This window comes from Camelus dromedarius, chromosome 11 (assembly GCF_036321535.1).
Source record: "Camelus dromedarius isolate mCamDro1 chromosome 11, mCamDro1.pat, whole genome shotgun sequence".
Classification (NCBI taxonomy): domain Eukaryota; kingdom Metazoa; phylum Chordata; class Mammalia; order Artiodactyla; family Camelidae; genus Camelus; species Camelus dromedarius.
The window spans coordinates 7,678,479-7,696,757 of NC_087446.1; the positions used below are offsets into that span (position 1 = coordinate 7,678,479).

General features: G+C 39.7%; 1 protein-coding gene across 1 annotated transcript in view; it reads left to right on the forward strand.

Annotated features, from left to right (window-relative positions):
* ENTHD1 (ENTH domain containing 1) overlaps window positions 1–14,078 on the forward strand; it is a 93,794-nt gene extending 79,716 nt beyond the window's left edge. The window contains exons 5-6 of the mRNA XM_010983551.3: window positions 940–1,335; window positions 13,486–14,078. Of these exons, the coding sequence (XP_010981853.1) occupies window positions 940–1,335; window positions 13,486–14,078 (989 nt within the window). The remainder of the gene's footprint in view (window positions 1–939; window positions 1,336–13,485) is intronic.
* Window positions 14,079–18,279: the final 4,201 nt, after the last annotated feature.

An 18,279-nucleotide genomic window follows, 5' to 3' on the forward strand; every position in this document is an offset into this window, starting at 1 on the left:
AGTCTTCCTTTCACCTTCTCTCACCTGGTTATGCTTCTGATTTTATGAACTCTGTCTCTTAAAAATAGTTTTGTTTCTTTCCATATCCAACTTCAGATGAAACTATCTGAGAGCAAACCCTAGCACTGAGAGTACTGATAACAATTTGCATCTAGAAATTTGGACCAGGCCCATAATTCATATTCGGTAGATATTTCTATATCAAACCCACTTTAAATTTCAGTTTCTTTCCATTCCTTCAATTCCTTCTATTTGTAATAAATATCATTTGTCTGTTACATATTCCAGTATATTATGTTCTAGGTTCTTTGGTGATACTAGTGAATAAAATGGACAAAGATCCCCACCCTGATGAGAAACTACATTTTAGTAATCATCACAACTGCTCTGGAAAATTGCTGCTTTTCTCCCACCAAAGATTTATTAACATTAACTTGCCATCTAACATAGTGATTTTCATTCATGGCCCTTGTGTAGACACTGGGCAAGAAGACATTCTTTATTTCAGAGGAAAAAGGCTTTTTTGTAGCTGGAGGTTCTGTAAGGATAGACCAGTATGATGTGGCATATTTTCTCTAGTTTATCATGTAAAAGATGAAAGTTTGAAGATACTAAAAATATGTTGGTTTCAGAGACAGATGAGTGGGTGAAGGGAGAAATATTTAAAGACAAGTTATTTGAAGCTTTTCTTGACTTGGCTTCAGTGAGGAGAGAGAGAAAAGGCAGCCCCCAAATGACTGGTGCATCAGGTGTAGCCTGGGTGTACTTCAAATAGACAGAATAGAAACATAGTAAAAAAAAAAAAAAGTAGAAACAACTAAACAGGAGAGAATTCTGTTATGCCATTTAAAAACTTCAGTTATTGAAAATGCAATAAATTTGAAATAGAGTATTTTCAATTTTATTTTTTGATTATAGCTCTTATTTGTTACTTTATAGATACTGTGCCTGTTTCCTCAGAAAAAAGCCCATCTCTGCAGACAAATGTGAGTTTGGACAAGAAATCAGACAGTACCATTACAAATACTGTAATAGAAAACCCTTTGCAAATGTCTCTAGAAAAGCAGCCAGCTGCAAAAAGTTTTGAAACCCTGACAGCTTTACCAGCATTTTGGTCATCAAGTAGAGAAGAGTTGATCAACCCTAATTTAAGGATCTCAAAGTCAGATTCTACCTTCTATAATCAGGCCTCTGTAGAGACACTCTATGTCTCTCCCTCATTCAAAACATTTGACCCAGTGAAGGAGACTGTAATCAGTAAGGACCGTCCGAAAGCAACACAGTCCAGCTTCGTGCAGATGGATGCTGGAAACCTCAAGACCTTAACCACATGGGGTGAGTATACAGAAAAACAGACAAACACAGACCAAAAAACCTCTTTTGAAGTACCCTTCTTTTACTTTTTTCTTCTTTTCTCTCCATTTTTTGTTCCTTCCTTTTACTCTCCATCCATTGGTATTAAAACATGCCATGGAGGTACTTCTCAGTTGAGAAAGTGCCTCTTTTATTAAAGGGCTAATAAGCAGCTCATCATTGTGGATTACAAGTGCTTAAGAAAGCACAAGTTCTGAGCAATTTTGATGCAGAACAAATTAGGAAGAACTAGCGTTAAATAAGAGCTTCCTGTTAGAACTTTAGGTTATTTATTTTAAAACCATATGAAAAAATTGGTTATTATGTATATTGGTCTGTATATACACACATTTAAAAGGGAAAACACATAAATGTGTGTGCGTGGGTGTGTGCGCTTTCTCCTTTTTAGAAGAGCTATGTACTGATTACAAAAAAGGGATGGAGAGTCTCTTCCATTTTCTGTCTTAAGAAACATTAAGAGGGTTGCAGTAATGCTTAGGCTGGATGATAAAGGATAAAGCCAGTTGGGAGTCCAGGTCATAAGTTATTAAATCCTACATTTTATAATTATATTTTCCTCTATAAAGCTAATTAGTTAGTAAAAGAATAATTTGTTTACTGGTACATTTTTCAAAGACTAGTTTATTGGTTCTTATATATAATGATGCTTACTTACTCATATAAATATAAAGTTTTTAATATAAATCTTTTAAACTGCCTCAAATTCAGGTCAGAAGTACGATATAAATACAAACAATGGAAGCCAAAATGTTGAGGTTAAAGAAATTTACCTTGGTGCTAGTAAGGTCAGTGAATAACAAAAAACTCTTTTTGCTGCTCTTTCCAGAATTTTTTCGAATTGAGTAGCCTAAAAATACAACTGATTCTTAGTTTTGTCACCAAATTAACTGCTGATGGGGAAACCAATTAGTATTGGTTATGATGGCCATGTTAGCTTATGTGCATGGCTGTCCCATGGGAAGTTGTTATTTTTGGTTCACTTCTTTCACAAATACCACGAAAAGAAAATTGAAAATAATTTTTGGTCACTGCCTGTGTACCAAGTACATTTAATTATAAAATGTAGCAAGAAGTTCCTCTAAAACCAGTTAGCAAGAAAGACTTTTGCTTCTACTTATAATGAAGTAGACAGCATTAGTCTAATCCTCCACCAAAAATACTGATTAAAGCTGAAAAACTATTAAAAGTCATTATAAACCAATGAAAGTAGAAAACACATGATGAGTCAGGATCCTGGGGAACAGGATTGTGATACTGTGATATAACAAGAAATACATATTTGGTCTTCACCTCTGGTTTCTGGCACAGAGCTCCTAAGAGCCTTGGAATTTCCTGAGTCATAGAAGTGAGAGGAACACCTTTCGTTATTCGTAATAAGCCCCTTTCAACCACACCAACTTTCAGCCCTCCCTCCTGGCCTGTGGGAAGAGGTGAGGGGCTGGAGATTGAGTTAATCATCAGTGCCAAAGATTCGATCAGTCATGCCTACATAATGGAACCTCCATAAACACCCTAAAGAATGGCTTTAGAGTGCTTCCAGGTTGGTGAACACACAAAGGTTCTTGGAGGAGGGCACCCCCGGAGAAGACATGGCAGCTCTGTGCCCCTTCCCTGTACCTCACCCTATGCATTTTTTTCCACTTGGCTATTCCTGAGTTGTATCCTTGTGATAAACCAAAAATAGTAAGTAAAGTTCTTTCCTGAGTTTTGTGCACCATTCTACCAGATCATCAAGCCCAGGGAGGGGACCATGGGATCCCTCAATTTATAGCCAGCAGGTCAGAAATAGAGGAGGCTTGAACTTGCAGTAGGCATCTGAAGTGGGAGGCAGTCTTGAGAGATTGAGCCCTTACTCTCTGGGGTCTGCACTAACTCTGAGTTTCAGTGTCAGAATTGAGTTAAATTGTAGGACACCCAGTTGGTGTGCACAGAGCCTTGGAGAAATCCTTGGTGTGGAAAGCCCTCATGTTTGGTGTCAGAAGTGATGTGAGTTGAGTAGGAAACTAGTTCACATTTAGCTGGTCCCACATTCACCTCAGCTTCCCCCCCTTGCATCATTTGCCTATGAGCAGAGCAGGACGATAGAAGCTGAGAGAAAATTATAGGCCTGGGCTTTCCGCTGTCTCACTGAACTTGGAAGATAGGGTTGCAGTTTGGGGCTTCCAAGGTGCCAGGGACTCAAGGAGCCAATATTCTAGAGGGGAGGAAATCACAGAGAAAAAGTCCACAAGTCTTCGTGTAATTTCTTACATTTGCCTCTTGCTAAGCTGATCATGTTCTGGATGAGGTGCCAAGAGACTAAATGGGAAGCAGCTTCTGAGACCCAGTGAGCTGAGCAGAGATCCTGGTAATTTTGTGGTGCTAAGAGACAGGTTGAATGAACTCCAGTTCAGGATGTGCTGGATTGTAGGAGCTCTGCTAAATACTCCGTCCTTTCGGTTGGGACCTCGAACAAGCTACACCCTAAGCATCAGAACTACACTCTAGGAGTAAGGACAAGCCAGAAATAGAACAGCCTTCTCAAATGCTGAACCCCAGCTTCAACTAGAGCAAAGCGATCGCCTTGTATTCCATCTGTCTTCTAGAAGACACTGAAATCCTTTCTTGAGAGCTGCTGCAATTTCATGCATAATGTTTGGCATTCAACAAAAAATTACTGAGCATACCAGGAAATGAACAAATGACCAGAAATACAGGAGAAAAACAGACAACAGAAACAGACTCACAATCTGGATGCTGAAATTACAAGATCGGTACTTTAATCATGATTAATATGATCAAGAAAACAGAAGGAAAGATGCGTAATTTCATCAGAATAGAATACTACTATCTATAAAGAAGAATCAAGTGAATTCCTGGATTCCAAAGCTGAAAAGTACAGTAGTGGGGAGTTAGTGGACATAAAGTGTTTAGGGTGGGACCTGGTACTTGGTGTCATAGGCAAACTTCTATTACTACTCCAGTGTCCGTATTTTTAGTTCCACTTTTAGAACTGGAAGACCCCAGCCCCCTCCAACCCTTAATATCCCCTCTGGTTATTTCCAGAAGTACCCAGGAGTTTCTCATTTATTCTCAGGAACAAGTAGACCCTTATCCTTATAGAAAGGGCATTCAGGCTGAGGAATAATTCAGGGCACAGCTGACCAAAGAGGTTATGAGGACCTCCAGTTCATTCTCCATGGAGCAGCCAGGGTGACCTGATGACTGATACTCCCCACTTAAACCGTGGACTGCGCCTCCTGTTCCTAAAGATCAAAGAGCCTCCTGGGCTTCATGCAGTCTGGCTGCTTCCTCTCTCAGAAGCCTGGTGCTCTTTCCATTTGTCAGATAAACTAAGTGACTTCACCACCTTTTTACTCTTGTTTCCTCTGACCAGAACACTTCTGACCCACCCCTTCCCTAGCTCACTCCTGCTGATCCTTCATAGGTCAGCTCACTTCTTCAAGATTTCCTGGTCCCCTAGATTATTTCAAATCCCCCCAGCTGTGTGCTGTGTTAGTACCTGTAATCATCCTTCCTGGCACGTGTTGTCATTCTAATTAAATATAACTACGTAAGCACAAAGTTGTTAATTCCCCGCCTTCCACCCATGTAAAATATCAACTTCACGAGGGAAGGGACCATGTGTGCCCTGCTGATTATTGTATTCCCAGCACCAGTCACAGGGCCTTCCTTGCAAACCCCAGCTGGAAAGTGTCCATAAAGAAGTAATAGAAGAAGATACTGGAAAATTAAACCAAGACAGATGACAAGGAGCTAGGTGTGCCAGATTGGGACTTTACTTTGAAGACAATGCACGTCACTAAAGGTTTTAAGCCAAGTGAGTGGCTTTATAAATGTGTTTGAAAAATTACTTGTGTCAGGGAATGTGGAAGGTTCATTTGGAGGGGGTGAAACTGGAGGCCAGAGAATTTCAGAGGCTGTTGTGGGAAAGGACACGAGGTAAGGGGTAGGGGAAGGAGCCAGTGAGGTGAGGAAGAGGTCCCGAAATGGAGTGTGATCTGGGGAAGACGGGCTGGGATCCAGACCAGAAAGTCACCGTGTGCTGCGGGCCTGTGAGGAAGGAGGGGGAAGGATGTAGCAGACGTTGTTGGTTTTAGTAACTGAAACGTACTGAGCCTTCGTGGGCCGCACACTGGACGTCGTGGCCTCCGTATCTTATTGTCTGAGGTCACCCACCAAGACTGAGGGTTTGGAATGGTATAAGGGCCATGAGGGGACTGGAAAGGACTTAAGACAGCCGCTCTAGAGAACGGAGGGAGGGGTGATGAGACACTGAGGAGAGGAAGGAGCAGTAATCTGTAGCAGGCCGGATTTGCAGGAGCCGGTGCTTTTCTCCCACAGTGCTGAGCATCCTGGGCTAGGAGTGAAAAAGGTAGATATTTAAACTGAAATAGGATTAGGACTGCAGCCTCTGGGCTAAATCTGGCCCATGGCCTGTTTTTTGTAAATAAAGTGTTTTTTCATGAACAAGTTATTTATTTAAGCCGTCTCCTGCCATAAGCAAAAGGATGGAAGATCAGTGTAATGGTCATCACTGGATACAAGAAGATGAGCTTAAGGTCCCATACACTTTTCTGGCCCACGTGTGCAGAGCAATGGTCCAAACTAGTGCTGCGGTCCCTACTGGGTAGTGGTCCGTTCATCTTCACGGCCAGTTGGAAGCAGACTCACATGAGGGTTACGGAATAGGGTATGATTACCATCTCCCCAGGGAAAGGGCTTGGACTTGAGGTGGAGATGGGGGTGGGTGACAAACTCGGGTCTCTCCTCCTTCCTGTGGTGCCACTTCAGATGGACGTTCAGCATGCTCACTCCCACCCTGGAGAGCGCCACGAAGTAGGTGAGGTGCTTCCACGTGCAAGCTGAGCCCTCCTCACCATGGGCGCCACACCTCAGGCCGCCCCAGCTGCAGCCCAGAAACCCAGGACCCAGCCACTGCCGCCATTTTCAGCCTGGACCACCTGTAAATAGAGTTTTATCGGAATACAACTACACTACTCGGCTTGCATGTTGTCTTGCGCTGCTTTTGTGCTACATCAGCAGAGCTGAGTAATTGCAACAGAGCCTACAATATTTACTGTCTTGTCCTTTATAAAAAAGGTTTACTGACTCCTGGATTAGGAATTAGCAGCAGGTAAGGCAGAAAACACATCAGCAAGGGAAGCAAGAAAATGATTAAAGTGATGGATCCTGGGATTCTAGACTGGACAAGAAAGGAGGCCGAGCCAGGAGGGCACTTAAAGAATGAGAAAAAATTGAAGGATCACTGTGTCTCCTTTCTCAGTGAGGCCAAAGTATAGATGCAGTAAAAGGAATGTAAAAGGCTGAAAGTAATGGAGAAGGAAAGTAATCTTGGAAAACAAGATTTCAGAGCAGGGCAGTTGTGAGTGATGACATGTTCTATGGAATACTCAGAGGAGTGAATGGCTGAAGGTCACTGTGAGAAGTTCAAGAAATGATGAGGCTAGGATGGACGGCTGGTCTCCATGGACACTGGATGATGGAGGATAAAGAAGATACTACCGATTTTCTGGGTTTGGTTTAGGAAGTCATTTGCTTATATGAAAGGTCCATGTATGATGTTATAAACTCTTTGGAGATAATGAGCTGGGCAAATTAAAAAATACTCACATACTCATATTTTAGTGGTTTTCAAATATCAGGGAGGCTGTCTAAGGCAGCCACCTAATACACTTTAATATTTTTACTACATGAGAGGGACAGATTTGCTGCAGCAACATCCTTTGACCTTAGGTTGCTGAATAACTCTGTTCCTAGAACAGCCCATTCCTTCTGCTCCTCTGTTTGTTTATCTGTGGTTTTAGGTCGTTAGTTTATCATGCACACTAAAAAGGAAAAGGGAGCTAGTAGATACTTAAAAGCCAGATCTGGTGGCAGGCAGCTTTCATCACATTCTCATAAGCCACAGTTAGGATAAGTGTATTCCACCGCACTGGATTTTACTTTCTAATTTTGGAGGAGGGGGAAAGAAATCTATTCTATGCTTTCTCATGTTGGGATAATGGTGGGCATTCTGCCTGGCTTCATCCTTTCTTTCTGTCACATTGGTTCCATTTTTTCACTCTGAATTTCAGTGGTTGTTCTTTGTGGCTATTTTTCAGTTCACCTTTGCTAGGGAAAGAAACCAAATGTGACACACACATAAAAGACTCATTAACCATGCCTTTTTCTTTTTGTCTATAAAATCCTTCAGAGCTGGAACAATTAACAATTTCCCTAAAAGAAATCAGGAAAATGATAGAAAACAGTTCTGCAAACCATCTCAGCTAACTCTGAGCTACGAGTCAGGCTGGTTCAGAAGCACCATGCAGAGCAGAGCATTGAAAGGAGAGGGGAGTCTTGTCACACCCACCAGGGAAGTCACAGTGGAAGTGCTGCCCTGCCCCCCAGACCCAGCCCGGCCAGTCTTCTAGCTGCGCAGCTCCCACCTGCTTTTGTGCACACAAAAAGATGCACTGACTTGATTTTTTTAATTTAGTGAGCCAGATTTACACTTTATAGGTAAGTGAGAAAATTCATCTTTAATCCAGTAATCCAATTTTCCCAATAAAAATGTGACATACTTGATTTAGAGGCAGACTTCTTAGCATTTCTCTCTAACCCTATGTTACTCCTAAGTCTGTTTCTTCTGTGTAGCTTATTTATAATAATTACATTAAAAATAAAATTTCAAATATTACATGTTTTAAAGATTGAGATCTAATTCATGTACCATAAAACACACCCTTTTAAAGTGGACAATTTAGTGATTTTCAGTATATTCTCAGAATTGTACAACCATCACTACTAATTCCAGAACATTTTCATCAGCCCCCAAAATCCTGTACACATTAGCAGTCCCTCTCCGATCACCCTTCACCCCAGCCCCTGGCAACCACTGTTCAATGTCCTGTCTCTGTGGACGTACCTATTCGGACCCTTCGTATGATGGAATCATGCAATACATGGTCTTTTGTGACTGATTCTTTCACTGAGCGTCATGTTTTTAAGGTTCACCCGTATGGTAGCATAAATCAGTACTTCATTTCTTCTTATGGCTGAATAATATTTCATTGTATAGATAAACACATTTTATTTATCGATTCACCAGTTAGTTTGATGGGTGTTTGGGTAGTTTCCCCTTTTTGGCTATTACTCTGTTATGAAGATTTTTCTAAATGTGACATCTTTAAACCAGCATCAGAAGAGTCTAATCCGTGTGTGTAGTTAACAGGACAGCCATTATATATCTGCTCGGAAGACTGAACAAGATGAATTGGAGAATGAAAGAAAAATCTCTCTGTTGTGCAGTGACATGTTTAGTGGACCAAAGACCTGCTGCTAGCAGGAAAATTTACATTTACAGCTAATGAGAGTTTTAAAATATTTCTAGAAATACATTTGTCATTTTATTCTTGCAGCCCAATACTTCTAAATGCTTTTTAGATTTAAAATTGTAGTATAATAATTAACAGATCCAATGTTATTCATGAGTATAAAAAATTAAAGATAACCACATCAGCAATGGGAATAATTTTATCAGTGCTATCTTCAAGCGAGTGCAACATTAATTAGCATGCATGTATCACACAATGCGATTTTTAAATACAGCCATTTATTGCTGCTTATTTGCAATATTTGCTGCGTTTCAGCTCTGGTGGGTAGACTATGAGGAGGATGAGTGTTAACAGATAACTTCTGTAGTGAGCCAGAGGAGGATAACTGAACGGGCAGGGAGAGGCACCCGGCAGTGCAGCCTGAAGTGTCTGGTACAGCTGCAGTGTGTTTGGAAACAAAAGTAAATTGGCGTGCAGCAATTAGAGATGAAGTGGTTTTTTATGAGCAAAAGCATCATGTAGCCTATGAATCAAAGCTTCAGAACTGTAAACAATGATAAGCTATTTACTCAGCAGTTGTCACCACAAAGCAGGAGAAAGGTGGGCACACAGTAGAAAGCAGTGATTCTCAAGCCTGAGCGTGCCTCAGAAACACCTGGGGGCTTGTTAAAACTCACTTTGCTGAGCCCAAGTGCCCAGTTTCTGACTCAGCTGGCCTGGGTTGAAGCCCAAGGACTTCATTTCTACCAAATTCCCAGGTGATGCTGCTGCTGCTGGTTCAGGAACCACACTTTGAGAAACACTAGCATAGAGTTAAATGCCAGATACTAATCACATCATATATACGTGATGATCGTAACTGTGTTATCTTTAAATATGTAAGCTAACATTGTATTAGCATTTGACTCGAATAGTACTTTCCTCCTGGCTCTTAAATGTTCCTTATTAAATTGTTCTTTCTGAGCAGAATGAACTATTTCTAGAATAGAATCTTAGTATCCTAACATATATGTTCTGGGTCCTAGAATCTTAGAATCTCATCAAGGGTGTATATTTCTGTCATCTGATGCATTAATCTTGCCTGAAACATTTCTACCACATGGTCATTCAGGCTGTGCGTATCAAGAAACTGATCGTTTCCCAAAGCAGCTCGTTTCAATGTGTGGAAAACCATGATTATTAGAAAGTTTTCTTTTTTTAATTGGGCTGAAATCTGTTTCCCTGTTACTTTTGACTGTTAACCCCAGTTCTAACTTGTGCACAATATGAGAAATGGAAGATAAGTGTTACTAAAGTTTTGTGACTATCTTCAGATAACTAAATATAGCCTGTTATGCTTTGTCCCACTTTCCCTTTTTGGGTAAAGATTTACAAATACACAAGCCATTCCTTATAGATAAGATGTCGAGTCCCCTCACCCTCCTGATTGCCTGCCTTCTAAGTTTTATATCCAGAATTTAACATAATTCTGTAATAGAGTAAAAATAATTCTAATACAATGGAATGGTGTAGGCACAGACCTTCGTGGTTTAGATTATATGCTTTTAACATCAGAGACTTAAATTTGAGTCTCATCTCTGCCCCTTTTTAGCCTTGTGATCTTGGGAAAGTTTTTTGTTTTTTTTTTAACCTCTTGGAGATTCCTTTGCCTCATGTTTTCAGTGGGGTTATAAAACCTACTCCGCATGTTATGTTGGAGGGTGGTACTGAATAAAGAGAACTGGAAAACAGCTATCTGAAGAGCAGTCGCATCCTCAAGCCTCTCCTCCGGGCCAGACAGATGAAAACTGCCCCGAATATTCACCTACCCTCACAACCTCCGCCAGAAGTCTAGAGATTTGTTTTCTGGAGACGGTAGACGGAGGGCCTCTGAAATGAGAGATGCTAGGGAGAGTTGAGTGTGCCAGTCCTATAACAAGCACTGCAGGATTAAGTGGCCATGTGCAGACCAAATGAGTTTCCTGTCCCCTTTCCCTCCTAGACTCCCAGCACACTGGGAGCCAGATAGATCTTCACCTTCTACGCAGGGGTAGAAAAACTATTCTCACAAGAACCTATAATCTCAAAGGAAACAGCCAAAGATTTTGACATTAGTGGTTCCCCAGCAAGTGACCCACTCAATTGACTATACACTGAAGTTCAACGTTGACAAGTCCCTCGCTCACACTGAGAGCTTCCAATCAACTTTGTAATCCTTTATTCTTAATCATAAACAGACAGAAAGGTGTACCAGACATCTGAAAGAAACTTCTAACATGAAACATTGAAGCAAGAGATCTGAGAATATGTTGCACCCAGGAAACAGGAAACAAGAACAGGTTGTTACAAGAAGAATTTCTGAGAACCAAAAAGAAAGAAAGAAAAGCTCTTAGAAAAGATAAAAATATAATAGCAGAAATTAACAACTCAGTGGTAGGATTGGAAGCTAAAATTGACAGAATTTCTAAGAAAGTAGAGCACAGAGACAAAGGTAGGGAAGATGGGAGAGAAAAATAGGAAGATTAGAGGAGTCCAGGCGATCTAACATCTGAGAACAAGAGGAGGTTCAGAAAGAAAGAACAGAGAAAACACAGGGAAGATGAATGATTAAGGCAGTCAAGAAAGCGTTCTAAAGCTGGAGGAAATGAGTTGCCTGATTAAAAGTCAGTTGACTTAAAGTTGACCTCAATGAATGAAAAAAGTCCCCCTCAGGGCGTACGATGTTTCAGAATACAGAGGACAACGGAAATTTTATGAAACTTGGGAGATAAAACAGGTTGTATACGGTTATACACAATGACTATGGATTAGAATGGCTCCAAATCCAGAGCAGTAATGCTGGAAGCAAGAAGACAGTGGAATTTTGCCTTCACAGTTCTAAGAGAAAGGACTTTGGACCCAGAATTTTTTATCTAACTGAACTATTATTAAGTCTAAAAGTAGAATACTGACATTTTTCAGACATGCAAGTTCTCAAAACTTTTACTTCTCATGCATCCTTTTTCAGTGAAGTCCTGGGGAATGTGTATTCCAAAATGAGAGTAGCCCAAGGAGAAAGTCGGGATGCAGAAAACAGGAGGGCGGTGAGGGGCTGCCAGACGCCAGCCGTGAGCGTGGCTCAGTGTGGCAGTGTGACTCAGGACCCAGTCGGCACGCCCATTACCACGTACCCTCTTTTTAATCCAAGTCTGGAATGTCTGGATAAGCCTGACCTAGATGTGTTAAGTGTTCTTGTCTTGACCACGTGTTAGTGAACTTCCTGCTTTCCTTTTCGTGTCCTGCTGCTGCATCAGCCGAGAATACTCACGTCACCCCCATAAGTTTTGTGATTGGAATTTTCCCTAAGAACTGGAGATAGACCTCAGAGAGCTTTGAAGCAGAAAATAGAAGCTGCCTGCCCTGGCCATATTTTTCACAGGAGGTCCAATTTAGTTTAGAAGGACATGAATATGTAAAAGAAATAAAATAATATAGAAAGATAAGTCATGTATGCTAAGTGGTAAGCATTAATGTCCCTGTTCTGTGACTTACAGTGAATAAGTTCTTGTTTTGTTTTTAAGTAGCAAGTCCAGAGTTACTTGCAAAGACTTTAGCACTGGACTTTGCCAGTTTGTACCACCTCATACACAAATGAATGTAAATAGACATTCCTAGGAGACAAGGAGTTCTGTGTCCAAGGAAGTTTGAAAACACTTGAATAAATTACAGTTGGCCCTTGAGCAACATGGGTTTGAACTGCACAGGTCCGCTTATACATGGCTTTTTCAGTAAATACGTGCTACAGAGCTACACGATCTGAGGTCGGTTGAATCTGCTGATGCGGAACCTTGGATGTGGCGGGCCAACTGTATAAAGTTATAGGGGACTTCCGAATGTGCGGAGGGCCGATGCCCCTAACCCCTGTGATGTTCAAGGGTCAGGTGTTCTGTAGATGCCTCAGAACCTTAAATGTGTTAATGGATGTTGGTAATCTCCTAATGGGAGGCATAATATGCAAGTGGCCAGTCTCATTTGACTTTGAAGCCCTGTTCTCACAAAATATCTTTTTACATCTTAAAGAACACAGTGTTCCCCAGAACAGTTTGGGAAATAATGATTTAGAATGAAGTGTGAAAGAAGAGTTTTCATATGATTTTGCCAGAAAGGAAGTTAAAAATGTTATCAGATCTTTAATTTTATGGAAAGTACCTTTAGAATGCTTTTTATTTTACTTATAGTTTCTTGGTGAAAAAAAAAATTATATGCATGTGCTAAAGTGTCTTAGATCTCAGGGTGGACTGAGTCTTAACTATATTTGACCACTGAGGGGAAAAGATTAGTTTTATAACTTTGGGTACTTGTAGTCAGTTGTTCATTTTGCCATAAGAATATTCTTTGTTGGGAAAAAAAAAGATGAAGGAAACTATGTGACATGTTTCTTTGACTTTCTACTTTAAATGTCAGCTTAAAATACTGGCAGTCAGTAGAATAGGGTGTAATATTTTACTTTTCTGCTCTCTCTGTTAAGTGTAATGTAAAAATATGTTTGGCAAGATTTAAGAGTCAAGATGAATATTGATAACTCTATTTTGGTTTCATCTCCATAGTATTGTTGATATATAATACATTTTTAGGTTTTCTCTGTTTCCTGCTTTGGGTTACTTGGGCTTATTATGACTGTTTAACATATTAAATTCTAAGTAGTTTATTTATGTTGAGACCTTTCAGATAGGATTTTACATCGTGAAATTATTTTAGTTATCACTCTCATTTGTATGTTGCATAATCTTTCTCTCTCATTTATACATTTTAGTTTCAACTGCCTCTGAGGGAACATCTTCCTTTTCTACTTTATCCATGTCATCTCCTAATTTAGCCTCTCCAGAGAAGTCTGTTCATCTGTTACCCCCAATTCTGGCTGGACCTTCTTTCTGGACTTTGTCCCACCAACAGTCTTCTGCATCTGTTAAAGAGAAAGCTAAGACAGCCAGGGTTCATCACCCTTTTGCTTCTAGGGGCCTGCTGTTCTCTGATGAAGAAGAAAGTGACTACCTCAGCCTACTGGAAGTTCTTCCAGACAACTCTGATTCTGCCAAAAAGAAGACAAGTCCTATTTCTAGCAGTAATTGGGTAGAGTTTTCCACCCAAAATGTAGACCATTTTACCTCTATATCCTGTTCTAGTTTTCAGGCAACCAAAGACCTGCCTAGGGAGCCTGAAGCAAACAATTCCACTAATGTTCTTCTCGGGGAGGTAAAAAATGCTATAGTCAGATTACACGAAGATCTGAGCATGGTAATACAAGAACTTAACGTCATCAGTAGCCATCTGGTAAGCTTGAGTGGGAGTAGTCCACAAATAGGCGCGTCTTCGCAGTTTCCCAAGGAGAGCTCGGATCGAGTTTAACAGTCTTAATAGCCGTTTTTATAGAACTCATTTCCCAAAGACTAAGACGTTAACCTTCTATAGATTCTCATTATTAAGGCAAAATAGGGTGATGGTTTGATTTTTCCTTGTCAGGTTTATTAAACAAGTGTATCTCAAACCAACGAATTCATTTGGGTGGTTTATTTTTTTAAAGAGAAATGGAATCACCTTTGATAATATCTTCAGATTTAGATATTAGTTCATTTGAAACTGAAGAAAGTTTCATTCTTCCATGCTCTGTACTTTACCTCAAAATATGTTAAGCATTAGTGAAAGTTACAGTAAGACTTCAAACTGCAAATGACTATTCTAGAGCTTTTGGATAAGTTGGCAGTAAAAAGCCCTTCGTTTTCCATCTGTGTGGAGTTTCATTGTTAACAAGCGTTTGCCTTGACTTAGGAGAACCGAGTCTGGGGTATATGTTTCACATGTTCTCATGTCAAGTTTCAGGTTCTGCAAACCAAGGGCCAGAAATCTTTTCCCTTCTTGTGGATCCACAGTTGGTTGGGAGTTAAGTTGAGACAAGTAGGACATGGAACAGGTGTTTTATTTTGTTAATGTATAATGCAAAGTGAATTTAAATGTGTACTTGTTTCTTGTATTTTGGAAAATAAATTTGATGTTTTTCATCTTATATGTATCTTTTTAATTCATTAAGATAGGCTTCAAATAGAAATGTCTCGATTATTGTATTTATTGGGAAAATGATCTGGTTTGGGTATTACAGAACAGTGTTTCTCAATCCTGCTACAGATTAGAATCACCAGAGAAGTTTTTGTTTCGTGTTTAGTTGAGAGAACAGTGTAAAGGACTCCATGTACTCATTGCTCAGTTTCAACAATTACTAACCAAGGGCTAAAATAATCTCTGATAATTTTGAAGAAATGTGAGACATTTAAAAAGTATTCTAATGCTTGGGTGCCACTCCCAAATCAAAATTGATTTTCATGATGCAAACTGGTTAAGAACTAGAAGGAACTGTTAGTGCAAAAACTCTAAAGTGGGAGGATATTTGCGTGTTCGAGGACTGTCAAGGAGGCCACTGTGGTTGGTGTGAGGTGAAGAAAGGGGAGAAGAGCAGGAGATTTCAGTTCATGGTGGAAAGGGCAGGGAGTGGTGCCGGATGAAATGGTTGTTGAAGACCGTCATTAGAGATTTTGGCTTTTACACTGTGAAATAAATATTATGACAGGCATTTAGGGTGAAAAGTGATATGATGTCACTTATGTTCTAAATGGTCACTCCGGCTTTGGGGGAGAGATGGAGGCAGGGATTTGGGATGAGGCAGGCAAGCCAACCAGCAGGCTGTTGCAGTTATCCAGGTAAGAGCTGACATGGCTCAAAGCAGGGAGAGCATGGCAAAGGTAAGTGACAAGTGATTTGTTTAGGGATTTGCTGGTGGGTTGGATAAAATATATAAGAGAAAGAGAGGAGTCAAAGATGAATCCAAGGTGTTAGACTGAACAACTCAAGTTCAAGGTGAAGTTGCCATCAACTGAGATGAGGAAAGTGGCAGATAGAAAAATTTTGAGGCTTTGAGGCATTCATTTTTGAAGAGGTTAAATTTCAGATGTCTATTAAGTAACCAAATCAAGATATCAAGTAAGCAGTTGGATATGAGTGTGAGTTTAAGAGACAGATCTAGATTGGAATGGAGGCTGACAGTTAGTAATTAATTCTTATTTAAAGCTATGAGTCTGGATGAAATCACCCAAGGAATCAATGTGACAGTGGAAAGCGGTTGAAGGCCTGAGCCCTGGGGCATTTTAATGAGGTCAGGAAGAAGTTGAGGAACAAGTGAAGGAGACTGAGTTCCACTGAGGTAGGAACAAGACAATATAGTGTGTGGTGTTTGAGATCCAAGAGTGTTTTTCTCTTCTTGGCCCTTTTCTCCTTTATGTGCCTTACAGAAGCATCTTGTCAAGTTCTTCCCAAAGCCCTATTAGATTTTGGTCAGAATTGCATTAAATCTATTAATCAATTTGGGGAACTTTTTACAAATTTAATTTTCCAGTCCATGAGCATGGTATATTTCTATCTGTGTTCATACTGCTGTTATCTTAATGTTCTTCAATAAGCTCATTATTTCCCCCACAGAGGGCTTCTATTCCTTTTTTAAAAAAACTTAATTCTTTGTTCTTGATATTTGTATGCTATTGTAAGTGCTACTATTTTGCCATTTTTTACAATTTTAGAATTGAAGAGTTTATAGAAATGTTTAAGGTATAGTTGTACATTGTACATTCATACAGCCTTTACTCAGGTTCACCGTTAACCTGTTGCCATGTTTACTTTATCGCCCTCTCTTACTAAACACATGTATGTCTACATACGCATTATGTAGATATATGGACACACACACACACACAGAACCACTTGAAAGTAAGTTTCAGATATCATGACACTTAACAGCAGAATATTTCAGCACACTTATTGCGTGAATCCGGGTAATTATTTCCCAACCTTCCTTCCAGTTAACCAGTTCTCTCTTCAGCTATGTCTAATCTATTATTAAATCTTCCCATTGGGTTTTTAATTCAATTATTACATTTTTCATTTCTAGAATTCTACTTGAGTCTTTTAAGATCTGCTATATTACTTTTCATAGGTTTGTGTTTCTCGCAGCTATTTTCAAGTTTATCTTTGCTAGTGAGAATGGTAAACAAACTAGTGTAGAATTCTCACTAGTAAGAATACTAAATAAACTAGAGAGTGTTCTTACTAGCAAATTATTTAGAATGGTTTAATACATACATCTAAAGCTATAAATTTTCCTTTACATGGTTGCAATCCACAAATTTTTAAAAATTGAGATATAATTCACATGTCATAAAATTTACCCATTTAAGGTGTACAATTCAGTGATCTTAGTATATTCACAAAGTAGCACTATCCTATTCTAGAACATTTTTATCACCACAAAGGGACATCCATACCTATTAGAGGAACCCTCCCATTTCCCCTCCCTCAAGCCCCTGGCAACTACTAATCTACTTTCTGTCTCTCTTCATGAATTTGCCTGTTCTGAATATCTCATATATACGAATCATGTAACATGTGGCTTTTTGTGTCTGGCTTCTTTCATTTAGCATAATGCTTTTTAGGTTCATCCATGTTGTAGCGTGTATCTGTACTTCATTCCTTCTTATGGCTGAATAATACTGCTTTGTGTGGAAATACCACATTTTGTTTATACACTCCTCGTGGGCATTTGGGTTGTTTGCACTTCTTGGCTGTTACGAATAATGCTGCTATGAATACTTGTGTGAACATACGTTTCCAGTTTTCTTGGTCAGATACCTAGGAGTGGAATTGCTGGGTCATAAGGTAACTTTTATGTTTTGAGGAATTGCCAAACTATTTTCTGAAGTGGCTGCAGGATTGTACCACAAGTTTTGATTTGTATCTTCATTGTCTTTTGGCTCAAAATATTTTCTAATTCCTGTCATGAGGGAATGTGGAAGCATATTTCTTACTTTTCCAGCGTATTGTACTCTCTTTCTGAGAATTCTGGCATCTAACGTATTTGCAGGCCATTTCGTGTTACCTGTTGCCCTGCTGATTTGTGCTCATGATGCTGTTTCTTCGTGGACCTGAATATTCTTGACTGTGTGCTGGTCATGACACTTGAAAATTTATTTGTGTGATTAATACAGGAATTTGTTTTTTGCTTCTGCCAAGTACCAGGCGCTGTTGCACCAGCATACTGGTTAGGTCAATCAAGGTCATGGCTTGAAGTTTTCTATAATACCCAGGTTAATCCCAGACTTAAATTCCTCATAAGAGACGGTTCATTTCCAATTCACTCTCAGTGTATAACCACTGGGTTCCACGAGAAGTTCTCTCTCTTCTGAGATATTGCCACCTGTGTGATGTGATTTCTGTTCCTATCAGCTTTCAAGGCCATCAAAATGAAAGTTGAAAGTGTTGAATTCAACAAATGCCCTTAGGGAAAAGAGGCTTTTATGATCATTTACCTGTCAGGTCTCTGTCTTCTTGAGTGCCTATTATTTATAAGACTCTGTACCAGATACAGTGCTGAACAAAATCAGATACAGCTCCTGTCCCCACAGAGCTTGAGTTCTAGAGTTCTGGAGAAATTTGATAGATTAATCAAAATTTTTTTTTTAATGTAGAAGGTTAATAATTCTGAGAAAGAATATTTAGTATTTGACCTGGT